The 20599-nt window shown below is 42.5% G+C and overlaps 1 protein-coding gene across 5 annotated transcripts in view; it reads right to left on the reverse strand.

Annotated features, from left to right (window-relative positions):
• Nucleotides 1–751: 751 nt before the first annotated feature.
• LOC147032314 (gamma-adducin-like) overlaps nt 752–20599 on the reverse strand; it is a 74240-nt gene continuing 54392 nt past the window's right edge. For 4 of the 5 annotated variants that reach the window (XM_085869805.1, XM_085869804.1, XM_085869803.1 and 1 more), the window contains exons 10-15: nt 16010–16279; nt 15539–15652; nt 13744–13836; nt 13516–13627; nt 12682–12750; nt 752–3383 (exon numbers count right to left, since the gene is read on the reverse strand). In XM_085869805.1, coding sequence (XP_085725931.1) covers nt 3112–3383; nt 12682–12750; nt 13516–13627; nt 13744–13836; nt 15539–15652; nt 16010–16279 — 930 coding nt within the window. In that variant the 3' untranslated portion in view covers nt 752–3111. The remainder of the gene's footprint in view (nt 3384–12681; nt 12751–13515; nt 13628–13743; nt 13837–15538; nt 15653–16009; nt 16280–20599) is intronic. The other variant, XM_085869807.1, reaches the window with a different exon arrangement.

Raw genomic sequence — 20599 nt, forward strand, 5'->3', positions numbered from 1 at the left:
GACTGCGGCATGTAATTCCTCCAACATAGTAAATTGGACCTCTGGACCGTGTCGAGGCCAGGCTGATGACAAGATTACGAGAGTGCAGCCCATGCAAGGTGTGGAGGGCCCCAACTATGGTCCTCAGTGGTAAATAGGTTGACATCCCCAGATTTTGACTGTGGACATCAAAAATAACATGTTCAATAAATAGTAGGCCATTGCATGCCAGCACCCTGGTTAAATTCCTTGCTTGGGGCTAGTTGTATAATTAGCACTACCTACGGTTGACAGAGTGCTGGGATATGGATGTGGTCCAAGCACGATGAGCCAAATGTCATTATTCCGTATTGCTCAATCATTTTGAATTTGGGAGTACCGATAGTTTCTTTTATTATATGTGCACTGAATTAGAGGGACGAGTGTTGCAAATTTGAGAAAAAGGAAAGGAAAAGGAGAGGGAGAATCAGAATGAAATGGAAGGGTAAAGGAATGTGGGAGGAGCTAGAAAAGGGGAATGAGGTTGGGAAGAGAAAGGAATGAGGCGAGGGGAAGGGTTACACATGTCACATGGGGAGAAGGGTCAAATATTCCACCCTACTTTTGAAGTAAATAAACAAATCCCCTCTTAAAAAAATATGCTCATACATCTCTGCATGTGATTGGCCAACTTGCATCTCTAATGTATGGGAAGCCTATATTCAAAAGGCAAAAAGTTTTTGTACGGTGACCAGGCAATACCAAAGAGTAAAGATAAAGATAAAGATAAATGTGGGTTGTGCAGCCCGCGATGTGTACATTTATTAAGCAACAGATGCCACAGTGATACAGATCATATGGCATCGAGGAGGAGCGGGAAAGGCAGCACGTTAGTGGCACACAGTGGGGACAGCTGTATTCACCACGTGCACACTTTTCCTCCCACGCACTCGCCCAGTTGTGCAGTCAGATGTTAAAAAGCCTTCGAGGGCTGTAGAAATGCGCCCTACACCTTTCCTCCATTTCACTTTCGATGACGCACTTTGCTCATGAAGAACCCCAGAGCACTATGTGCGAACAATTATAGTTAAACAAAAAAAATAATAATAAACTTCCTTCAAAACAAAACAAACATCATGTGCACAATTCTATATATTTTCCAGTTCTTCGGCAGGAAGCATGCAGTTTAATAAATCATTCCTTCATTTCCAGTTGCATTCCTCAAACCTATTTTGGTGAGGATGTTGGTTCGGGTCACAATAAGCATGGAGGCTGCAATCTTAAAACTTGTTACATGCCTCTAGCAAATCCCAACCCCTGACCCCACTTTCCTTCAAAAGAACCCAGACGGTTAGATGGGAAGGATTAAACTGAGTGAGGCTAAGTTTAAAAATGAAAACACCAAAAGCTACTCAAGTACATAGAGAACTAAGCCGCACCACAGGTTTGCCCTGTTGTAAAGTGTGGCGTGCTATTGGTTTCTGGTTATGACGGAGCAGTTCATGACAAGTTGGTGGCATTAGCAAAAAGTATTTTATATATATGTATACGCAAAGTAATTTACTTCCAGTTTGATTGTTTTACTTCAAACTGGTGACAAAGTCAGCATTAGAACCCGGCACATTTTTTTGTTTTGGAGCTCAATGGAACAAAGGTCCCAAACCTCAAGAATAGGTGCAAAAACGATTGATCGTTCAGTAAGAATCCTGCCAGGTTTGAGGTGCAACTTGTAAAAGTGAGCTGAATATGTCTGAGTATCTAACAATAGGAATGTTTCAAGGAATTGACCTGATGAGTCTGCTGATTCAGCATACGCAAGGTGAGTTAGCAGGCTCTTTGGGATTCCCCATGAAGTTTCCAGTTACATAATCACGCGTCTTGACAAAGTACGAATCGCAAGTTTCCAGTTAAGAGTTTTGCGTTGTTTCTCCGAAAGTAAACAAAAAAGAAACTCCGTCGAATCGGTACAAATTGCATGGTAAAAGATTTGCCTCACATTATGGGGTTAGTGGGAAACTCGAGACCCTCCAGCATTCTATTGGAGGTCCCGTCGGCCGTCCTTGGAGTCCAAAATGAGTAACAGCTTACCGGTTGGATCGCACTCAGGCTGGCACTTGTGCGATATAAAAAGAAGAAAAAAGTACAAAAAAGCCACAGCACCACCACCACCACCACCACCACCATTATTACTTTAGCCATCAAGAAAAATACCAAAACTGGCAGGCACAAAATAGTTTTAAAGAAATGCTTTTAAAAATAACGAAACCCTCTTGACATAAGCTTAACTGTGATACAATAAGCAAAATACTTCACATTTTAGTTCCCCTTCAAATGTTAATCATAATAATAATAATACCAATTATGGTTATCATTATTATTGTTAAAAAAAAAATCATTATATGCCTGAATGATGAAGTCAGGTGTTATATTATCACAGTTGTAGATTTGACCATATCAGGTGAACCAAGGCTTCTTGTATATGAAATGACAATTTTCCTTCAAATGAAAAATGTTTGTCCCTGTCCCATCCCACCATCTCCTTGTTGGGCCTCATCAATTCCTCCATTGGGCAAAGTGATGTCACCAACTCATGCTACGTTTCCACATGCAAGTTGTGCCAAGAGCTCAGAGGTTGCTTCAGTGTGTGCACTTTCCAAGCGGGTTATGAGTGCCAGGCTGTGCTTAAAAAAGACAAAATACAACTTTAAGATTTTTCGATAAAACTTTGAATTCAATCACGGTGGGCTTGAGCATCATTTTGAACGTCACGTTTACATCACAGTGTCATCACATTATGTTTGATGTCCAGCATATGCAGAAGATCCACTTCTAGAGGCATCATATGTCAGACTGAAAAATGACATAATCGAAAGGAACAATGCTGTCAATATGAGGAAACACAATTTCAGGTTTGCATGCTAATGCTGTGGCAAGCAGCTCATCATGGCAAGACTTGCATATGTAAATGAAGCAAAAGTTTTGGCCCAAGCCAAAATAACTGAACCACAGCCCAAATCACTAGGCCTCAAACCTAACTAATGAGGCCCAAATCAACCTGACCAGGCCGAATCCACAAGGTTGAAGAGAAAAATGAAACTCACTGAGGCCAAAATGACAAGCTTGAAACCTGCCTGACCTGTTTAAGGTTACTGACTAGGCCTCAGATTTCTCCTTTTTGCGTTTGAGAAAAGACAGGGAACTAAATTTCTTCTTTTTCTTCCCAGATTTGGATGGAGACCCATCTGGCGAGAGGGGTACACCATCAACCACTTCTTCCACATCCCCCCCTGAACCTGCAACAACTTTCCCTTCCCCATCTCCGCTGTCCGTTGTGCTTGTGGTTAGCTGGCTGATGCGCTTGTCATCTTGTTTTTCCCCGTCACCCCCATTCATTGTCTCCCCAATATGCTCAGGCAAGCCTTCACCTGTAAATGTAAAAAAAAATTGAGAAAACATTTATATTTTGCAAATCAAAGCTCATATTTACAGATCAAAAAGCAGATGCAAGGTATACAAAAAGGCCACTGAGACGCGAATAAAAACAAGTCGAACTAGAGGGCGAGCACTCGGTAGAGTGCAAATCCTCCGCCGCCAATACTGCTGGGTCATTCAAGTGAACCTGATATACTATTCATTCAATTTGACGTCAACAGTGCTCACAGAGTTATAGTTTGCAACTTTCGCTTTTACTTTTAACATTTACATACTCAATTCATTCGTCATAACTAGATTCCTTGAGACAGAAATTGATTTACGTGGGTATATCCACCTGAAGTTCCAAAATCAGCCACAATTATAATTTTGGCATGTTTTTTGTTGGAAATCACTTATAACATGTAGAAATGCAAAAAAAATTGAAATTTTGTTGAAAAAAAGTTGCAATTTTTTTTCTCTAACAATTTTTTTTTTTGGGGGGGGGGGGGTTGGAAATCACTAAAACATGTAGAAATGCAAAAAAAAAAATTATAATATTTTTTTCAAAATGGCCGACATAGCGGCCATATTGGATTTTGGATCAAGTCCAAAATCTAATTGCATGATCCTTGGACCATACCTAATCCCCCCACCAAGTTTCGTCGAAATCCGTCAAGTAGTTTTTCCGTAATACTGTTCACAAACAAACAAACAAACAAGCAGTCATAGACTGGTACTTACGAAATCGTCAACTTGACCTCTGACCTTGTCTAATAAAAGCTGTCTCTAGAGAAGGTAGCGACGCAAACCAGAAGTTTCTACGATGATTCTGTACCAAACCATCAAAAATCGTAACGTCGACTGAAGAAAAATCTCCATTTCTCCACGCAATTATTTTATCAAAGTCACAAAACCGTAATATTCGGCCATCCACCAACAATCTTTACATAATCCGACGGCTTAGCGAGTCAGGCATGCGACGATAACCATTATTGGGATAAAAAATGACTTTTAAACACCATCTTTATCGAAAACACCGTCAGCGCGCACACGCAAAACCTATACGTGGGTCAACGATGCGTCTGCTCGAGCGCACTGCATCATGGGACGACCTGTGACGCATTGAGTGAAATTTTTTTATACAATCTTAAAACGTCTCCAAAACATCTGATTTTTACCAGAATTTCGACAACCGAGTTTTAAGCGTCCGAAGCGATCGCAAAAACCGAAGACAAAATTAAAATCGAAGTTAAAACGAAATCGTAACGTTGAGCGAAGCAAAAATACTCCATTTCTCCACATGAAGTTACGGAATTATGTTTTACCTCACTGTGACCTTGACCTTTGACCGATTTTGACCAAAATCTAATCAGCGCTAGCCATCACCTTCCTGAATCACGTGGTGCAATTTGACATTGGTAGCTCCTTCCGTTCTCGAGTTATCGTGCCTACAAACAAACAAACAAACAAGCAAGCAGTCATAGACTGGTACTTACGAAATTGTCAACTTGACCTCTGACCTTGTCTAATAAAAGCTGTCTCGAGAGAAGGTAGCGACGCAAACTAGAAGTTTATAAGATGATTCTGCACCAAACCATCAAAAATCGAATGTTTTGGATGTTTGAACTCACCGTGACCTTGACCTTTGACCGATTTTGACCAAAATCTAATCGGTGCTAGCCACCACCCTCTTGAATCACGTGGTGTAATTTGACATTGCTCGTTTCTTCCGTTCTCGAGTAATCATTTTTTGGATGTTTGACCTCACTGTGACCTTGACCTTTGACCGATTTGACCAAAATATAATCAGCACGAGCCATCACCCTCCTGAATCACGTGGTGTAATTTGACATTGGTCGCTTCTTCCGTTCTCGAGTTATCTTTTTTGGATGTTTGACCTCACTGTGACCTTGACCTTTGACCGATTTTAACCAAAATATAATCAGCACGAGCCATCATCCTCCTGAATCACGTGGTGTAATTTGACATTGGTAGCTTCTTCCGTTCTCGAGTTATCTGTACCAAACCATCAAAAATTGGCTTTTTGACCTCACTGTGACCTTGACCTTTGACCGATTTTGACCAAAATCTAAGCAGCACTTGCCATCACCCTTCTGAATCACGTGGTGTAATTTGACATTGGTAGCTTCTTCCGTTCTTGAGTTATCATGCCTACAAACAAACAAACAACCAAGCAGTCATCGACTGGTACTTACGAAATCGTCAACTTGACCTCTGACCTTGTCTAATAAAAGCTGTCTCGAGAGAAGGTAGCGAAGCAAACCAGAAGTTTCTACGATGATTCTGTACCAAACCATCAAAAATAGAATGTTTTGGATGTTTGACCTCACTGTGACCTTGACCTTTGACCGATTTTGACCCAAATCTAATCAGCGCTAGCCATCACCCTCCTGAATCACGTGGTGTAATTTGACATTGGTAGCTTCTTCTGTTCGAGTTATAATTGTTTGGATGTTTGACCTCAATGTGACCTTGACCTTTGACCGATTTTGACCAAAATCTAATCAGGACTAGCCATCACCTTCCTGAATCACGTGGTGTAATTTGACATTGGTAGCTTCTTCCGTTCTCGAGTTATCTGTACCAAACCATCAAAAATCGAATATTTGACCAAACTGTGACCTTGACCTTTGACCGATTTTGACCAAAATCTAATCAGGATGAGCCATCACCCTCCTGAATCACGTGGTGTAATTTTACATTGGTCGCTTCTTCCATTCTCGAGTTATCATTTTTTGGATGTTTGACCTCACTGTGACCTTGACCTTTGACCGATTTTGATCAAAATCTAATCAGCGCTAGCCACCACCCTCCTGAATCACGTGGTGTAATTTTACATTGGTAGCTTCTTCCGTTCTCGAGTTATCATTTTTTGGATGTTTGACCTCACTGTGACCTTGACCTTTGACCGATTTTGACCAAAATCTAATCAGCATGAGCCATCACCCTCCTGAATCACGAGGTGTAATTTGACATTGGTAGCTTCTTCTGTTCTCGAGTTATCTGTACCAAACCATCAAAAATCGAATATTTGACCTCACTGTGACCTTGAGCTTTGACCAATTTTGACCAAAATCTAATCAGCGCTAGCCACCACCGTCCTGAATCACGTGGTGTAATTTGACATTGGTAGCTCCTTCCGTTCTCGAGTTATCGTGCCTACAAACAAACAAACAAACAAGCAAGCAGTCATAGACTGGTACTTACGAAAACGTCAACTTGACCTCTGACCTTGTCTAATAAAAGCTGTCTCTCGAGAAGGTAGCGACGCAAACCAGAAGTTTCTACGATGATTCTGTACCAAACCATCAAAAATTGAATGTTTTGGATGTTTGACCTCACTGTGACCTTGACCAAAATCTAATCAGCGCTAGCCACCACCCTCCTGAATCACGTGGTGTAATTTGACATTGGTAGCTTCTTCCGTTCTCGAGTTATCGTGCCTACAAACAAACAAACAAACACACAAAGAAACAAACACACAAACACACAAACAAACAAACAAGCAGTCATTGACTAGTACTTTCGAAATCGTCAACTTGACCGCTGACCTTGTCTAATAAAAGCTCTCTCTAGAGAAGGTAGCGACGCAAACCAGAAGTTTCTGCGATGATTCTGTATCAAACCATCAAAAATCGTAACGTCGACCGAAGCAAAAATCTCCATTTCTCCACGCAATTATTTTATACCTTAACGTGACTCAACGACGCGTCTGCTCGAGCGCACTGCATCATGGGATAACCCGTGACGCGTCGAGTGAAATATTTTTTATACAATCTTAAAACGTCTCCAAAACATCCGATTTTTACCAGAATTTCGACAACCGAGTTTTAAGCGTCCGAAGCGATCGCAAAAACCGAAGACAAAATTAAAATCGAAGTTAAAATGAACTCGTAACATCGAGCGAAGCAAAAATACTCCATTTCTCCACATGAAGTTACGGAATTATGTTTGACCTCACTGTGACCTTGACCTTTGACCGATTTTGACCAAAATCTAATCAGCGCTCGCCACCACCCTCCAGAATCACGTGGTGTAATTTGACATTGGTAGCTTCTTCCGTTCTCGAGTTATCGTGCCTACAAACAAACAAACAAACAAACAAACAGAAACGGAAGGCATCAATATACTTTCGAAATCTTTAGATTTCGTAAGTAACAAACAGAAACGGAAGGCATCAATATACTTACGAAATCTTTCGATTCCGTAAATAACAAACAAACAAACAAACAGAAACGGAACTGATCAATATACTTACGAAATCTTTAGATTTCGAAAGTAACAAACAGAAAGGGGTGAAAACAGTAACCTCCGATCTTCGATGGCGGAGGTTAATAAGAATACAAGCAAATTATTCTGTTCTTGCAGGGACCCACAGAATTCCACCTAATGTCTTCTTCTTCTTTCGGCTGCTCCCGTTAGGGGTCGCCACAGCAGATCATCCGTTCTGATCCGCATAATGATTTGGCATAGGTTTTACGCCGCATGCCCTTCCTGACACAACCCTGGTCGCCTCTTACGACACAGGGATAAGGATTGGGTTTCGCCATGATTCCGGGCTGCCCTACACCCTCTCATAGCGCGGCCCAGCACAGAGTTCCCGTCCTCAAGAGATCCTCCAACCCAAGCCTGAGTAGCCAGATTACAGGCGCACTCCACTACGCCCGGTATAGAATTCCACGTAATGTAAAATGTATCAAGTCCTCAACCCTGCCCCAAGTCCTCAACTCCCCCTTCAAAACCAATCCCAAGTCCTCAACCCTCTCCCCACTTCAAATCTTCAAACCCCTCCTGACTACAAGTCTTAAAACCCCTCCCCACCCAGTCTCAACCATCTCTCCCTACTCTGTCCCCTCCATCTCAATTCTCTGTCCTCCCTCCTTTCTTCTTCAAGTCAACTTCCTCCACCACCTCCACCCAAACCCCAAGTCCTCAACCCCCCCCCCCCCCAAAACCAATCCCAAGTCTTCAACCCTCTCCCGACTACAAATCTTCAAACCCCTCCACACCCAAAGTCTCAACCCCCTCTCCCCACTCTGTCCCCTCCATCCAAACTCTCTTTCCTCTCTCCTTTCTTCTTCAAGTCAACTTCCCCCACCACCCCCACCCATACCTCAAGTCCTCAATCCCTGCCCCCAAAGCCTTAATCCCCCTCCAAACCCTCTCCCCCCACCCGACTTAGACTCTCTGTCCTCCCCTCCCCTTTCATTCCGTTCTTAGGCCGAAGTCACATTTGCCGCGACGGCCGTGGGGTGTCCAAAATCTACGGCCAATAGCAATTATATGGCGGCCACAGTATTTCCACGGTCACACAATGTAGCAGTCACATATGTTTTTATTTTTTGGGGAGCTGCACGGCGTATTTAGAAATTGTGGAGACCGAAAACGTGGGGTTGCCGTACGGTCTTTGATTTGATGTCGCACGGTGACCTTAAGGGGGCCCTGTGGTGGCCATAGAATTTTCAAGGAAGACGCAAGGCAGCCTCAAGGTGCCCGCAAGGTGACCGCAGGCGAACGTGCGGCCAGACAGACGGTAACGAATGGGTTAATTTTTTATTTATTTATTTTTTTACCATTTTTTTTTTTTCGGCTTGTCGAATTGCTACGGCGAACGTAGAAATGAAAAAAGTTATAACTCCACATTATAATTTCACGGCGACCCCTACGGCCTGTAAAAGATAGCCAAACGGCGTAGGGCCACCCTGAGGCCACCGCAGAAACTCTGGGGCCGCCGCACGTTTCTGTCAATTCAGAGGGCATACGGCCGCCGTATCCTCGCCGTAGAGCAAATGTGACTTAGGCCTTAACAACATTTGTTCCCATTAAGAACAATGTTAAAAGTAAACAAGTGGTGCCAGGCATAACAAATCCACCCATTTAAGGCATAAAGTTATTTTGGGGATGAAATGTAAATTTGATATATCCTCAACCTGAATGTTGATTATAAGGAATATAATAAGGAATATTTTAGTCTTAGTTTGAAGTCAATTAAACCATTTTTGATGAAGTTATGAATGAAAAAGATTTTGACCTTTTCGTGACCTGACCTTGACCTTTGACCTAATTGGACCCAAAAATTAATGGGGTCGTCCAAGGTTCATTACCCACCTGTGGATACAATTTGACAGTGTTTGAGCCAGCCGTTTTCCCGTAAAGTTGTATTTTCGTAACCATGTTTTAATTTTAATGGAAAATTTGTAATTTTGACCGATGACCATGACCCCCAAAACTTCGGACCCTACCGATCTTCACAAATATGGATTTTTCACTATAGGAATGGTTAGGATTATAAGTGACAAATAGAATAAGGTTCACTATAAGCTTAGTTTGAAGTAAACAGATCATTTTTGACGAAGTTATGAGCGAAAAACGATTTTGATCTTTTAGTGACCTTGACCTTTGATCCAATTGGACCCAAAAGTTAATGGGGTCGTCCAAGGTTCATTGCCCACCTGTGGATACAATTTGATAGTGTTTGCTAAAGCCGTTTTGCCGTAAAGTTGCTAACAGACAGACAGACAGACAGACAAACAAACAGACAAACAAACCGGACGATTACAATATCCCGCTCCCTCCCTCCAGGAGGGGCGGGATAATTAAAAGGAAGATTAATTCACAATCTTACAAAATTCCGTCATCTTGTGATTTTTCAGTAAAAGTGCAGATAAGTATGCGGAATGATAGATTTTAAAAAACATACGTAATGGAAAAAAAATAATATACAACTGAAACTCTGTTTGTAATGACCTTTGTAATGAAAATTAATGCACAAAGACCTTCGTAATGAAATGGGTTTATGGTCCTTGGTCGAGTATTTCAGGAGAAAATAATCGGAAAGACAGACAGTTAAAACAGAATAAGCATATTACTTTTGAAGAAGGGAGATAGAAGATGTGTACACATGCAAAAAATGTATTTATTGTCAAAATATGTGAGAAAAATTCAAAATCTATTTTACAACTAAATTTATATTAGGCTGGCAGGACAGCCTCGTGGTACGCACTCTCACCTCTGAGCAGTTTAGCCTGGGTTTGAATCTTGGCCCAGCAACAAACTATCACCCTGGTTTTTCACAGGCAGGGTGAAGCATCGGTATGTGTGCCAACTCTCAAATGGCCATTAACCTGGGCATCTCATCTGCCAGCATTTGTTGGTGGATGTTAAAGATCCCATGTTGTCTTTTGCAGAGAGTCGGCAAGGTATCGCCAGCATTCTGACCAGATTACAAATTCCTACTCTATCCTACAGGGAGCGTTGCATCAGCAGCACCTCCCTCTTCCTCTGCACAGCCATGTGGTGCATACCAAAGAAGAAGGAGAAGAAGAAGATTTCATGTTAATCCTCCTCCCAGCAACCCAACCTGCTACCGTCGTAGCATCAAAGAAAAGATGCGGAAACCCACTATGTAATTATGTAATTCAATAAATCTCAGTGATGTAATTACACGACAACATTCACTTTGACATACGTGTGCACGTACATGCCACTGAAAGAGGAGATCACCTTGCGACTCGATGATCAAGATGTTGAAAAAATGTCGTCTCCATGCTCCACAGTTTATAGATAGAATGTCGGTGTGCTTGTACAGTGAGAAAGGCAAATAGATGCGCTATTACAGGAAAACATAACCGTGCCTTACGCACTCCAATCACTGATGTGTCTTGTTAAGCTAAAAGACCGACCTTACATAAATATATTCTTTTTATCCCAGTATCAAATACACATTCACGCAAGGAAAATGTACTCGCATCACGCCATGGCATTGGTATGCAAGGCCAAAACGATGCTTCAGTGTAGCCCATTACATTGTGCTTCATCATGACGACGACACCATTACCAGATCCTACAAAGCAGATTATTCACCTAAAGAATGCAACAAATTGACGCTGAAATTTAAACGGACACCCAAGACAAATATTATGGACCTTTAAGATTTTATAGACCCTTGTAGACAACGAAAACAATGACTGGCGACATCAACATGGGGTACAAGACATGGAAAACTGTCACTAAATTTTAACTGGTCTGGTTGGCAGACCGTCAACGTAACTACCGACAATCGCAATGATAATTTAAGATGGTTAGTTGTTCTGTTACAGTCGTCGGTTGGTCGTTCCACCAGTGGATCGATCATAGCTGACCAGCAACCAATCTACCAGTCATCAGGCCATTTTGGGCATGGGCAGAGTTATACAAGAGATATACTGTACTGTACTGTATTGTACTGTACTGGCTTATGTTATATGGAGCTACGAGCAGTTGATAAAACACACCATCATGTCCGTTTCCTGGGTGTCTGTGCAATTGTGATGTCAAGGCAGTGAGGAAGAAGAGACTGATTATAGACATTGTAGAAATGGAAAAGGTTTACAGGAATATTAAGGCAGATATATACAATCCTGTGTTGAGATTAATATTATATCTCTATTATTGTGGAGTTAATAAATAATGATGAGCTGATGAGATAGCTCAGATATAACATCCTTTGCCTTTGAGTTAATGGCGTCTTGGTTCCATTACCAACCAGACTATAAACTTTCACCCTAGTGCTTCGTAGACACTGTGGTGCATCATGGATCGTGCCGTACTTCAGAGGGAAGTCAAGCCAGAATCCCCCAATTGCTGGGACAATATTCGCTTGTGCCTTTTAAAGAAGAAGCAGATTGTTACAACCAGCAATAGCTTCTGCCCTGTTGTGCTGCTTCCACAAAATGACACTTTGTGGCGTCATTGTCCCTGCCTTTAGGGTTATCAACCCCTAAAATGTAAAAAAAAACCCACCCTCCTTCATTAAACTGCCCCCCTAAGATCAATCAATTTTGTCTGTAGTTACTGCTGCAACATACCAAAGAATTTTGTTGGTTGTCAGTCGTGCAGTGTTGTCTGTTGCGAAAGTCATACGTGTTTTGTATCCTCAGGAATTTGGCATCCAGATTCAATCTGAGAGCACTCTAGGTGTGCACAGCACAATTTACACTTAAAACAAAACGATGTTAGTCTAATTGATGCCTGGTCTCCACCAGCGAGTTCAAAACCGGTCCAGGTCAGATTTGTTGTGTCTCCATTCACCAGAATTGCATATTAAACGATTCTGATCAAATCAAACTCACTCATCTAGCCTACCGGATAAATCTGGTTGAGGCTTCTGCTAAATTGAAACATGGAGTTTTTGATCTAACCAACTCAGAATCTGCCAGTGGAGACAAGGCATGAAAAAAAAAAAATCACACTTGAGAGACACCAGCGCTTCAACAAACTGTAACCACAGGCAAAAGTGTCTTGGCCTACCCTGACTGATAGGACTGCCAGGGTGGGAAGCAGAGGTTGGGGGTGAAGATGCATCTACTTCGATTATGCCTGAAATTGGGTGAGAAGGTTATGGGAGCAAAGATGGGGGAGATGAAGTTAGTAGCCATGGAAATGTTAAAAAGTTGGATGGAACAATCAGCAGCAATGAAAGTACTTTGTAGGCACACAGTATTTGTATTCATCTGTCTCAGTTACAAACATACATTTTCATTGGTGAGCTGGGCCATTTCAGATAATATGTTGCGTTTGTTCTTGAGCTTGGCCGAAGTTGACTTACCACTCCATAAAACCCTGAGTTACCATGGCTTCTACATTTGGAGGCCCCGGCTCAATGCTCCACATAGGGTGACATAGCTTTTGTGCAGCTGGTGTTCTGACTTGTCGATAATGTTCTTCACAGTGGATTTCGTGATAAGTGGGCTGGGTAAAATAATTCTGATTGAGGTACGCATTCTATGACAGTCAATTATCATTCCTCGTTAAAGTTTTCGAACTCCTATTATGGAGCATAATGCTTTGAAAATGAGAAATGAGAATGTACCCCAACTATTTATGTCGTGTACGTTGATTGTATTCACGGGTAGGCAAATCCGATTCACAGATGGGTATGTCACACAACTGAAGAGGGGGTGTTCTTCTGACCTTTGGTAGGATAGTGTATTGTTCCGATTTTTACACTGTGTTATAATGCCATTGTCATCTAAAAAGTACAATGATGCAATTCAATGTTTGGTTTTCGTGTCATTCTTCATTTCCCACCACCATTCTATCCATACACTCCACTTCCCTCCTCTTCAAAGACTCTCAACTCACCATCTACGATTCCTTGTTTTCTTTGCACTTCCCGATGATACGCCTCGAGATCCTTTTCACTAAGGTCCCCAAATGGATTTGGAGGGCTTGGACCTTCTGGCTCAATTTCCTCCTTGTAGGGTTGGGTTACGGAAGCAGAAGGGAGAAGATGGGATGGTCCAAGTATTATAACCACAGTTGTCCCATTGTATGACTTCCTAACATCTGGTCTTTAGCACAACATCGTACCTTCGCTGCCGGTTTATTCTCAATGACGATGCCAGCAAGGAGGTGCGACTTTGGTCCGGCGGTTTTTACATCTTGCTTGTTTTGTTCCCGGATCTACAAAAAAAAGCATCGGAACATGGATCAAAAGTATTCTGAGTCTCACACAAACACAATTATACAAGACATCAAGAGCAAAGAATAGCAGGTAAAGATGGTGTTCAATGGATTAAACGTAAATAGACAGACGGTTATATGGATTAAACTAAATGCATAATAAAGTAAACAAGTCTGAAGACGACGCTGGTTCACGAGCGGTATTTGACGATGTAGATTGTTTCAGAAGTCAAGGATGAGACAATGTGATAATTTTTGACCAAGTTATAAAAATGATCAACATGATGTGGTATGAGTGACGGGTTATTCACTGCAAAAAGTCGTAAACCCAATTTCATTCAACAACTTTCAAATTTTGACCTTTGCATAATCTTTAAAGGTCACAAAACAATGTTGTAGACATTAAAATAAGGAAACAGGATACGTGCTTTAGCTTATTGGAGTTAGTTCGTCGAAGAAGGTCAAAAACTCGGTTCGATTCCCACAACTTTGACCTTTGTGGCCTTTAAAGGTCAAAGGTCAAGGATTATGACCTTTGGTGCAAAACTTCCTCCGGAACATTCCAGGAACAATATAACATCATATAGGCTATATGGCATTTCGCACTCCTCGGATTAACCATATTTTGATGAAATCAGCGTAAAAACAAACTTGAAGGGGGCGCCACGGGCAAGGTGTTCGAGATAGAGAAAAATGGTTTGAAGACTTTAGGTGGGGAATGACTTCAAGATTATGGATAAAAATATTGTCATCCTCGCACCCAAAGTTTGGGCGGTCGTATGATTTTTACGTCAAAATTCGCATTTTTCTAAGTTTTTGACCTTGTGACCTTGACCTTGGGACAAAAATGAAAAATAGGACAACGACAAGTTTTAGATAATTCATTTTTCTATTCAAATCCTGAAGAACCCATTCCATTCAGTCAATTCCCTCGGAGAAGATAGATTTTTAATCTGACTACCCCCTAAAAATGGCTATTTTTTTGGGCATGGCTCCGCCCACAATGGGCGTAGCCATGCCCTCATCCAGGAAAACACAACTAGACATTGATATCGAACCCATAACCAAGTTTCATCAAGATTGGATCAAAGTCCACGGAGTTATGCTCGGGACAGACAGACAGACAGACAGACAGACATAACGAATATAGTGGTCACTCTGGCTGGCGCTCGTGAACCAACAAGTCACATTTGCCGAATACCAATGAACGTGCCTTTGGAAGTTTGTGGATTGTAGCAGATAATCCTGTTTGTGTTGACATAGCAATAAAAATATTGCACAAAGTCAGTGAAGCTTTTCTAAGGCAGTTATTTTATAAACAATTTGTGAAAGACAAGGATTCCACCGGGCTACCACCTGCATTTCATTCACATTTAAATGATGACAGATCATATAGAATCTGTTTTTAAAAAGGCAAACAAAGAGGGGAAAAAATGGAAGAAAGAAGGGAGTAAAGATAAATGAGTGAGTGAATGAATGAATAAATAAGTCAGCTGATGAAGTAGTTCCACCAGAGTGAACGTTAATGCATTGAGTATCGATTTTGTTTGTTACACCATCTCTGGTAAGGAGAGTGAGGCAAGGTTGATTGGACTCCAATGAGACGGGCATCAAGACCAAAGGGGTCGATTTTGAAACCAAGTAATAAGCAAACAATTGATTTGTGGTTGGGTGGGATGGGGGGGGGGATGGGTATACTCACCTTATTGCGAGTCTCCTTGAACTCGGCCAGGTTTGTATTTAGGGGAACAAATTGGTTTGGATCTTCAATCCTGATTGCGGTTCCACTCATAGGTCCTTCCTCGGTTTTCTGCCACTGCAACCACCACCACGTAACATAACCTTTTGAATTTGACATTTAGGCTGCAATGAGGTTGGTTACCTCCAACCTCATAAGCAAATGAAAAAGACTGGCTTTGGTCTTTGGTGTTTCTTCTTGTTCTGATTTATATATAAAACTTCAAAAGGAAAGATTTCAATGGCTAAGAATATAAGAAGGGAACATGAATATATATATATATATATATATATATATATATATATATATATATATATATATATATATATATATATATATATATATATATATATATATATATATTGAAAGAAACCAAAACGGATAAGCAAATTAATAATGAATTACTCAAAAACAATAAATGACACTTCAATTTACCGTATGCTTCATCTGGTCTTGTGCCCCACTGAGCTCCACACGTTGGTACGAGTTTGGGGAGTTTAACCAACGGCTTTTCTCTCGTCGCTGTCGCTGGGCCACAAGCAACTCAAGTGGGAGGCGAACACCGTCTGGTCCCACGGAATCCTCATATCCTCCGTCGTCATCCCAAGAAAAGGCAGAAGCAGTTGCGGGGACCTCTACGTCACTGCGCTTCCGGGGTTTCTCTCGCATCACTGGGTGTTTATAGGCATAGCCAGTTCGGTAACCCTGGTTGACCAGGAGAAATTATGGACAGCAATATGAAGGATTCTGAGATTTCAAAGAATTATCAGTGATGAATCAGTTCCATTTCCACCATATTCGACCACAATCCAACAACTCAGCCACAAGTAAGAGTTAAATATTTGGCACATTGTTGGCCAGAAGTACAGTACTCAAATCAAAAATTCAGACAGGTCAAAATTGAGTTGCATTTTTTACGACTTCAAAACTAGAAAAAACAAAATACTTTACTGAACCTGGAAATGAAACCTTCAAACTCATATTTAAACTTGCAACTCCAATTGTTTCAGTGATTTGAAATGTAATTGCTCACATTATACACCATCACATTAAGAATGTGGATTAAAGCAAATAAAAATATATTAGAAGTAGAAGGGCACTTGGAAGAGCGCATACCTCCACCATGCAAAACCTGATCCACAAGAACATATTGGGCCATATCACATTTTTGCCCCTATCTCTCATTGGTGAAGAACCACATAAAAAAAACTAGAGGGGGAGCACTCGGGAGAGTGCAAAACCTCTGTCGCCAATACTGCTGGGTCACTCAAGTGAACCTTATATCTTATTCATTAGATATGATGTCAACAGTGCTGACAGTTATAGTTCTTTTCTCCAACATTTTTTTTTGGGGGGGTTGGAAATCACTTAAAACATGTAGAAATGCAAAAAAAAATAAATGGAAATTTTGTTGAAAAAAAAAGTTGCAAATTTTTTTTTTCTCTCTTACAATTTTGGGGGGGTTGGAAATCACTTAAAACATGTAGAAATGCAAAAAAAAATTTCTCTATTTTTTGGGGGGGGGTAACAATTTTTTGGGGGGGTTGGAAATCACTTAAAACATGTAGAAATGCAAAAAAAAATTTTTTTTTTTGGGGGGGGGTCCAAGTCCAAAATTTAATGGCATGATCCTTGGACCATACCTAACCCCCCCCACCAAGTTTCGTCGAAATCCGTGGAGGAGTTTTTTCTGTAATACTGTTCACAAACAAACAAACAAACAAACAGAAAGGGGTGAAAACAGTAACCTCCATCCATCTTCGAAGATGACGGAGGTTAATTAAATAATTCTCGTATCCAGATTCGGATTCAGATCTTCATCAAAATCAAATCAATTCGTCCTTGCCACACACCCAACGTGTCCACCAGGTTTCGTGCGAATCTGTCCACAAATTTTTGAGATATCGTGCTACATAATCGGTTTGGCCTTATTTCTCAATGGTGAAGAATCACTTAAAAATAACCTCCTTCCACCTGCGGTGGCAGAGGTAATAAGAGACAACCTGTGATGTCAGATGACAACATTGTTTGATTGGTGAGGAAGAATTATAAACTATGTGACTTGAGACTTGCAACAACTTGAGAATCGACCATAAGACTTGAGACCTGGCTCGAGGTCTGCCACATTGCGAGTACTGCCTCAAACGCATCGCCAATCACTGGCCAATGGCATTGATTGCTAAAGGCTAGTGACATGCTGAGATGTAAGCTTGATTGACAAAAACCAAATTAAAAGAATGCCGAAAAAGAAAGGTAGTGAGAAAATATGAGGCATAGCCTGGTGGATCGCTCCTGAGTTAAGCCTGTGCTGATCTGCTCTGGTTATTGTGAGAAAAATTCCATTCCCAACATGCAATTAAATTTAATCATTTCGGCAAAGGAACAATTAATCTCAACATCCCTGGATGATTCGTAAAACAACTAATAAATATCAATGTTATCAGGTGTCTGAAATACAGGAATGTTGTAAATTTATCAAGTAAGTTGTAGCGGTTCTCAGAACCGCATGCATCCAACAGATAGTGGTCCCAAGACAGTTATTCCATTAATATACGTGTAGATAGTCCCTTCCCTTTTGTCTAGCGGGACAACAGGGGCGTGCGTTGCGAGGATCTCCTCGCTAGGTTTGTTTACATCATTCCTTCTTCATTTCATTTCTAACTTCATTCCTACTCTTCTTTTCTGATTATTCCTGAAGTAAATCTGAGCCACGTGCACCCTTCGCTGTGAGATGGGTCTTCAGCAAAGGCCAGACATTACACCCCCACCCCTCCATAGAAAACACAGTCTGCCAAACGCACACGCAGCGGTAATTTCCACCCAATGGACAGGAAACACACTCAACACGACGCCCATGCTGCATGGAACACGTAACGAGGAGACGGAAAAAAAACAGCACCTTATAAAGGGCGCTCAAACACCACATGAGCATCGACAGCACAGAGCTCCCGTCCTCAAGCGATCCCTCAATCATGTTGGGCGGGATGCGAGTGTGCAAGGCGCAAGTGGCGCGTTCCTTTCAACCCATTTCTGGACAAATTATATCGATCGGGTTTCGCCCCACGCAAAGGATAGCAGAATCAGGCGTACAAGAGTGCTGGCCATGTGCGTAATGGCGGATCAATGCACACTGTATGGAATGTGCTCGAAGGCAGACCCGTGCACCGCTCGCGACACTATTATCATACAGAGCAGGGCACGAATGTACCGCTCGCGACACTTTGTTGTCGTACAAAGCTGGGCACAAATGGACACATCTTACTGTCTGTGCATGGGTTTGCCATAACATTGTACCTTCTGTCCTTGCTGGCAGCCGTGGATGGCGAACGTCTTCTCGCCTTTGCGGCCAGCGGGGCTGCGATCGGGTGGAGGCATGTTGTGCAGCTTGGGCCACATGGCGCACATGGAGCAGGCGCGTTGGCCAGCATTGGCTGGGGGTACCTGGGCGGGCATGCGGGACCGACGCTGCCCTCGGCCAGTCATCAGGGCATGGCCTGGGGGTTCTTGCAGGGCGATTCATGGCGCGGCGTTCGGTGTGGCGATTCGTATCATGTCGTGAGGTCGGAGCAAGACATTTTTGCGGCATGGGGTCATCTTGCCGGAAACGGAATGTTGCGGTTTCCGGCCATCGGGGCTGGGCCGCACAGGGGATCAGGGCCAATCAGAGCGCCCGATTCGGGTAACGACATAATGCTTCGGGGTGGCCCCAACCCTATGCCGCGGGGCCTATAAAGGTCCGAGTAGAGCCATCCTCTCTCTCTCCCTCTGCCCTGCCTCTCCCGCTCAAGCTGGATTTCGACTCTGCCTTCAGTCATCATCACCTCAACTCCACCTTCTGTCGTCATCACTGGACTCCTCCTCTTCTCCGCCCACATGACGCTGACTCCACCCACCCACCTGGTCCCGCCTACCACGCCGTACACTCGCTCTGGACTCCACCCTTCCAACTCAAGCCCCTCCTTCATGCCCACGGTCTCGACACAAGCTTCCCAAAGCAAGAGACGACACGCCAACTGTCAGGGGGTTACCTCGCCATTGAGCATTCCCCCCCCCCCAAAAAAAAACGTATTGGTGGTGCGTTCGGGCACCGCGTATCAATGATACAAAGGTACCGAGAGACCGTAGCCTCAACTCCTATCCTGTCTTGCTTAAATTCCTCTTCATCAGGTTTTCTGTGTCTGTGTGTGTGCGTGTGTCCTGGTGCCTGTCTATATAAGTCAGCCTGCAGAAGATTATTATTATTTTCGGGTTAGGTCTGCTCTGCGTCCGCTTTCACAAGTTGCTGAATTATTGCTGCACAACACCTTTCTTCCCTCTCTCTGCACAACACACCCCAATAAATCTATTGATTGTACCACATCCCTTTCCTCGCCCATTGTTAATTAATTACTATTAGGAATGTTCCCTGCTCGTTTTTGTCTTTTCCTTCATTGATCCAGCATGGTCCGTATCCTAGATTAGCCGGGACTTTATTCCCAACAATCCATTCCTTTTCGCGGGTACGTCCTTGGCAGTGTCGCTGGGCTGCATCCGATCCGGTAAAGTGATCCAATCCGGTAAAGTGATCCTGTCCGGTAGAGCAATCCGGTTCGGACAAGGCGTACCGAGGGCGTGTTCCCTGGTAATTAAATCACATGGTTATTTTTAGGTAACCGCATTAACTTGACGGAGGACCCTAAGTCACATGGTTGAGTTATTGGCGTCCACGGTCGGTTAAGCGACCCAAAAGCGTCACGTAATTATCCGTGTGCGACGGCCTACAATTCCAAGGAGTCTGGTGGGAGCCGAGATAGCTCCCCCCCGCTCCCAGTGGTCTTTTAACGCAACCCCCGGCCCGCAACAAAGTGATGGATATAAAAGGTCCGAACAGGATGATGCAGAGGTAGCACATTCAAGTTCGAGTTGTTTAATTGTCATGTATCAAGTCGAGTACAAGTTCTCAACCTATTTACTATTGTGGTCCACACTTGTAGTTTTTGATGAATGTTATGTGGGCCACATCCACACAACTTACTTCCTATGTAT

This window comes from Eptatretus burgeri, chromosome 2 (assembly GCF_056783735.1).
Source record: "Eptatretus burgeri isolate ZD-2024b chromosome 2, Ebu_testis_v1, whole genome shotgun sequence".
Classification (NCBI taxonomy): Eukaryota; Metazoa; Chordata; class Myxini; order Myxiniformes; family Myxinidae; genus Eptatretus; species Eptatretus burgeri.